Below are 6,986 nucleotides of genomic sequence, written 5' to 3'. Positions count from 1 at the left end.
GTAATTTTCAATTCACGAGGTGCACTATTTGTGCAAGGCAAAATGTGTTTCTAAATAGCATTTTAAATTAAATATTGTGCTTCAAAGATGTTCTGGCCTACACATCATATTCTACAGCTTTAAAGGGATAGTTGGCCTAAAAAAGAAAATTCTGTCATTAATTACTCACCCTTGTGTCATTCCAAACCCGCAAGACCTTTGTTCATCTTCAGAACACAAATTAAGATATATATTTTTTTTTTTTTTAAATGCGAGAGCTTTCTGACCCTCCATAGACAGCAGCATAAGTGAAATGTTCCCAGAGCCAGAAAGGTTGCAAGGACATCGGTAAAACAGTCCATGTGACATCAGTGTTTCAACTGTAATTTTATGAAGCTCAGAGAATACATTTTGTGTGCAAAGAAAACAAAAATAACCACTGTATTCAACAATTATACTCCTCCAAATCACGTATTACACCATTATCGAGTGTACCACGAAGCATGCATGTTTGTTCCTCTGCACATAAACAAAATGCAGCGCAGCGCATGCATGTTCTACAGCAGCAGCAGCACACGCATGCATCGTGGTAGTCTCCATAATCGTGAATGATGATGAGTTGGAGGAAAATAATTGTTGAATAAAGTTTGAGCACAAAAAGTATTCTCACATCTTCGTGAAATTATCGTTGAACCACTGATGTCACATGGACAATTTTACCGATGTCCTTAATGTGTTGCTTGGTCTGGGAACATTTCAGTTGTGTTGCTGTCTATGGGAGAGCCAGAAAGCTCTCGGATTTCACCAAAAATCTAAATTTGTTTGTTCTGAAGTTGAAAGAAGGTCTTACAGGTTTGGATCCACATGAGGGTGAGTAATTAATGCCAGAATTTTCATTTTTGGGTGAAGAAACCCCTTTAAGAAAAATTCTTTGTTTGATATAAATCCTTGCAAAAATTACACCACGATAATTTAAATGTTTTTCAGTGAAATATTGAAAATTCCCTTCAATATCACAGATCATATCACAATTGCAATATCAGTCAAAATAATTGCTATTAGAGATATATTATATATTATTATATAATATATATATATAGAATTATGTGTCTATTTTGAAATATCTCTGGTAAATATAAGTCAGATTACAACTTGTATACGAAATGTGCTAATATTGTTTTAGTTATTAGTTTTCACAAATATAAAAGCAGGCCTAGGCTTGAATCTTATTGTTAGGTCAGCCAATGCAACACTTTCTTTGTGTTTTATCAAGCTGAAATGAATGTAAGAGTGGGTTAAAGAGCTTGAGTCATTTCGAGTGTGTCTGATGAGCTTTTAAGAGCTGAATATTTTAAGTGCTGCCCTACTGTGTGACAGGGTGAGCATTCGAATGTAGCTTAAAACAAGCACACTGTAGCCTTTTACATTGCAAAGTATGTACCAAAACCTGAAACTACAAGCGGAAGACCAATTTGTCAATGAGCTTCGTCATCCTTCCCTGGACGATCATCCGTATGGATGTTTACACACCCATGGAAAAGTTTAGGCACAGGAAATGTGGGCATTTCAATGACGTTGTTAATGTTCTAAAAGTATCTAATATGTTTAAATGTGTGTTTACAGGATGTTCTATCTAGAGTGGGTGCTAAAATAACTGCTAATGATCGGATATCTGTTGGACACGGAACTGGGTGGGCAAAAGGGAAAGGGTTTGTGTACAATCCTGTTCCCCTCTCTTCCCTTTACCGTCAGGAAAGAACACCGGACACGGCACCCCTGCCAAACCTGCAGTGGACCAAAGTGGACGCAGCACAGGGTTCATTACAATCACGGGTGAGAGACGCTGGTACAAAGGTGAGGCTAGTGATAAAACATCCTGCAGGAAGTCTTTGTTGTGAGAAGAATTCAACAGGGACTTAACAAAACACAGTCTCGTGCACTTTCAAACAGATATCAGTCTCAAATATAACAAAACATTAAAATAAAATAAAATATATTTTATATTTATATTTTACCTAAGCTGAAATATAAATTCAGAACCTTTTATTTACCAAAGTGAATAAATTATTAATATTTCTACCAATATTATGTAAAAATAAATATTTTAATTACTTTTTTTATATTTTTTTTATTTACCAATTTGCCACAATATCTCTGAATTATAATAATAAATAAATAAATAAAAAGGTCATTTTCAATAACTTGGTCATTTAATCAGCATATCATAATCTGAATAAATGATTAAATTGATCAACAGCCATAGTAAATTGTTTAATCATAATAGGGTAAGGTTACACACGCATATAGGGCCATTGTAGAATATCAAGTTCCTCTTTCACTCTTTCTGCCAGTTTCTTGCAGTGTTCTCAGTCTCTAGTTGGGTACACTTTCTAGAGTTACACAAAGACCATCCCGGTGGCAAACAATGAACAATCCATCTCAGATAACAGCAGAAAATAGAGAGGCCAATGAGACAAGTGGATTTTTCCCCCCAGCTATTCTTGATGTGAAGGAGAGGGTGGTGGCGAGGGTTAATCCTGGAAGGGTGATCTTTCCTGATGGGGGTAAAATACATTGCAATTGAGGAAAATGGGAGGGCAGAAATGGACTGGATCAGAGCCAAAGAGTTTCGGTGGAATTACAGGGACGGGTGATGAAAGACAAGACGAAGCTAACAATAACTAGTTAGATCCAAATTTCTGAGGGCGTATAATTCAGCCCAGTCATCTCTTCAATTAGGTTTTATCAGGGCACAAGCAGGAGGAATATGAGCCCGAGGCAATGGGAAATATGAAACATGAGGTGATTGATATTTCGAACAGCTTTTCTTTCTCATGAATCCTGCTAACATCATTATGAATTTCCTTCAAGGCACTTTTAACCCATCTTGATTGGATTGTTTGTGAAAAACAGAGGGGTCAATTGAATTCTCTAAATCTCAAGTGTCACTGAGAGTTGAGGCATCAAACACTGTTTACTATAAAATAGAAGAACCTCTACTTATTGGTCATGAAGCAGTGAATGTTTCTTTATTGTCATTTGTCAATAACAATCATCAGACCATTTCGTCCACGTCCCATGTCAAAAAATGAGGGATGCATCAATATTAAAATTCTGGCTGATAACCAGCATATAACGAACATAAAATGTTTTACTACTTTCCCTAAATAACCCCCGCCCCCTGAAAAACAACTGTTTTACAAGTGCAAGTGATTTCAGACATTAAACTATCATGTACAGTGTGAAAATGGATTTGGGGGTAAGCAGATAAACATCAAATTTTCATTTTTGGGTGAACTATCCCTTTAAGATTACATTTAACAATTATTCAATTCTTTGTTTGAAAAGATGAACTTTGAGTGTTAGATAACTGCAAACGTAATCAAAACATAAAAATATGGAAAATAAGCATGCAATATTAACTGATGCTGATAAATTTAGTAAAAAATGATATTATTATCCTAGAACCAATATGGTACCAATATATTGTGCATCTCCACAAACGATAAGATGAGATGAGAAGTTTGAAAGAATATGTTTGTAAATTCAAGAGATTAATCGGTCAATTTCCAAATAGGGTGTAATCTTCAAACAGGTCTTGACACATTGCTCTTGTTCTTTGCGTTTACACACAGCAAAGGAAAATTATTCCTGAAATATCCTTGTCATAATTGCCAAATGACCTAAAAACGACTTCTAAAAATAATAAAATAATAACCGCACCAGAATATTTAAAGAAAGACCAACAAAGGTAGCTTTGAGTGCTAACTCAAGTTGAGTAAAGTCAGCTTTTTATGTAGGTCATAGTTATTGTACCATAGCAAAGAATGAGGCCTCACAGAAATAGCAAACTAAAATGCAGTGACTTGGGGAAAATGCGGCTTTTGGAAAAAGTTGTTTACACTCCGGTTGGTACAACACAAACAAATCCAAAATTGTGTTTATATTCTTGTGGGATGCTCTATTTTGATGTTTACCGCTGTTTTTAATCTAAGAGTAGTTTCGCAGGGTTACAATCCCACATACGTGAGAGATGGGCTGCTTTATAATCTCTGGAGTAATTATGTGGGACCTCTCTCCACCTTCAACTTATTCAGATGAAATGTTATATGAAATGATTCCCCTTAAGTGATTCACACTTTTAATGCCTGTTTACATCAGGTATGTGTTAAGCAGGCCATATTTCAACCTGCTTCAAAATTGTAATTAGAGGGCCTGTGTAGCTTGTGGATACCTGTGTATGTATTAGTTGCACTAATGTGTGTATAAAGTCACTGCATGCATGTGTATGTGTTTGTCAAGAACAAGGGTGACAGCTTGACAGTTGATAATGTCTATAATTGTTCAAAATGACTTTGATTCAGATCTCATATATGCTTTGAAGACATACAATTATGAGAGGAGGATGCTGGGAAAGAATCTGTGGGAATATCCCTAAACTTCTCCACAACAAGAGTTTTGTCAAATTCCATTTAAAAAGAAAGATACTAAAACCAACAGAAAGAGATCAGAATAGACAAAAATGTAAACCTCATATATTGAGTTACAGCACTGATTCTTGAGACAGCTATATATGCCGTTAGTTTATATAGTAGTAGCCTACTATTTTTACTGTAAAAATAATCAGTGATTATCAACAGAAATAAATGTAATATGACTTTCTCTTTATCAAAATTATGACCCCCAAAACCACCTATCCTCAGACAGTAACTCGATACTTTAAATCTTGTTAAAGATAAATATGAATGGAATGTAAATGTCTGTTAATGTGTACTGAGGTAAAGAAAGTAAAAATAAATAATTGTCAATAAATATACTTTTATAGTCTTTTATAAGATGTTCTACATCTATCAATGCTGTGACTTAAAAAAAAAAAAAAGCTCAAAACTTGCTACTGCATTTAATGTAGTCTGTCGGACTGTGGTGACAAATCAACAGATTGAACAAAAAATCAGAAACCATCCTATAGTCTCAATCCTCGATTGACAAATGCTAAGTGATAGCAAAGTAAACATTTCATAAGAAATAGGAAGAAGCAGAAGAAAGACCTCTGAACATGTTTTGATTAATCCACAATTACGCTTTGGTACTTCAACTGTTATTTTTGCATTCCTATAGAATGTTTTGTCCGATTAATCACAAATTACATTTTGTGGTGCACAAAACTGAGGAAAGTTTCCATTTAATGGGAATTCGCAGAGCCCCAGTGACACCACATTGCATTATCTCATCTTAAAATCCAGGAAATGACAAATATTACTGCATTTTTGAACAATAAACAATACACAAGATTCAAGGGTTCTCTGGAATATGCTCCACTGAGGACACCCACCCAGATCCAGCACGTTCCACACCTCATCTGTGCCGACAACATCCACCATTTGTTTTCAGCCAAGAACTACTTGGCACTGACAAGGAAACTATGCAAACACATGTTTATGTGTGTGTGGGTGCGTACATAATTAGCTATAAAATTGCTCCCTAAATCTGACAAGGCTTTCCTACATCCAAATACATTCTCAACTAGAAACATGATTCATACATAAAATATTGTTCTAAAAATACAAAAGGTGCATTCCAATTTGTATACTTATGCACTATTATATGCCGTTTTGTGGTATGAATAGCGTGAGTAGTATATTCACACTGAAAATCCCAACAAGATGTGCAATTTAAATAACTGGGTGATGCACTTATTTAACCAAGAAAATATAGAGTGGAATGTTGGGTATCTATTGCACTTAAGCTTTAATTACATAGCAAAGGGGAAGGGGCTATCAGACTCTGATTCTGGAAGACAAATTAGCCGTCTAAATGTCATATGCTAGACAGTAAAATACATAGTGTATAGCACGTCATTTGGGACACAACTAAAATGTTTTCTTCAAGAGGAAGTGTGTAGGTTATGGTTAGTCTATAGCATTCTGTATATAACTAGCTTTATATAACAACAATAGAAGTCTGGGATGTCCTCATTTAGACTAAGTGTGTACGTGTGTGTGTGTGTACGGGCATGTGGGTGTATGCAAAAGAGAAAGAGAGAAGCTGAGTGTTTGAGTATGCATAGACAGGTAATGAATAATGTTTGCTCTCACCTTTAAAAGCCAGGTGTACTCTGGGAGCGGAGCGATGTGTGCAGGCCACTTCAAACACAAACAAAGCCAACAGCAACAGGAGGAGTCTCGTTTCCATTACTCTCATAGTTAGACCCATTCGCAGGCAATCTATACAAACCCACACAAAAGAAAGAAAATAAAACAAGGTGGACATAGGGAGAAAAGCATGAGAGGCTAAATTTATCACTGATTTTGACAAAGGAAGAGGCTGAAATGACAAAGGAAGAACAGACGAAGGGCGAGAGGAGGAAAAAATAGCTTGGAAATGAATGAGAGATGAAGAGGAGGAAGAGAGATGGAGACAGTTCGATTTAGACAGACAACAGAAGGAACAGAAAGCAAACATTACTACTGTACTCTACTACTCGGTTGTATATTTAGCTTTGAGTTTTAACACCCAGCCTGTCACACCTTCCTCTATTCAACTCCATGCAAAGATAGAGGTTTCAGGCCTGCATTAGAGGGTCAGCATTTATGCAACATGGTGTCAGTTTTATTTTAGGAAAAACAGGTGCCGTTAATCATCTTTATCCACTCAGTGCAACTGCACAGACTGATTTGAGAGTTAACAGATTATGAGCATAAGAGCTGTGGTTTGTGACCAGCATACGAGGGCTGGAACGCATGCTGGAGTGGCATAATAATCACAGATAAAAGAGTAAAGAGTGTCCATGATAAAGAAAATAAAGAATTTTTATTTATTTATTTTTGGAAATGTAACCTTTGTACTTGTGTTGGTTTCATATGGTTTTGAAAACAAATTAAATATTAAATCTAAATAATTTTAAAATATACTTTTCAAAGTAAAAAAAACAACAACGTATGATTGAGAAACTATTACTACTAAAACAGTAGAACTACTCCCGTTTTATATATATATATATATATATA

The 6,986-nt window shown here is 35.5% G+C and overlaps 1 protein-coding gene across 3 annotated transcripts in view; it reads right to left on the bottom strand.

The window, feature by feature from the left end:
* sema3ga (sema domain, immunoglobulin domain (Ig), short basic domain, secreted, (semaphorin) 3Ga) overlaps window positions 1-6,986 on the bottom strand; it is a 27,375-nt gene that overhangs the window by 16,784 nt on the left and 3,605 nt on the right. For 2 of the 3 annotated variants that reach the window (XM_016461991.1, XM_016461988.1), the window contains one exon: window positions 6,075-6,203. In XM_016461991.1, the coding sequence (XP_016317477.1) occupies window positions 6,075-6,192 (118 nt within the window). In that variant the 5' untranslated portion in view covers window positions 6,193-6,203. Of the gene's footprint in view, window positions 1-6,074; window positions 6,204-6,506; window positions 6,552-6,986 lie in introns of those variants that run through there. The other variant, XM_016461990.1, reaches the window with a different exon arrangement.

This window comes from Sinocyclocheilus anshuiensis, unplaced genomic scaffold (genome assembly GCF_001515605.1).
Source record: "Sinocyclocheilus anshuiensis isolate Anshui unplaced genomic scaffold, SAMN03320099.WGS_v1.1 scaffold80, whole genome shotgun sequence".
In the NCBI taxonomy this organism is placed as follows: Eukaryota; Metazoa; Chordata; class Actinopteri; order Cypriniformes; family Cyprinidae; genus Sinocyclocheilus; species Sinocyclocheilus anshuiensis.
Note: the sequence above shows the minus strand (reverse complement) of the source record. Positions and strands in the feature narration are given on the sequence as shown.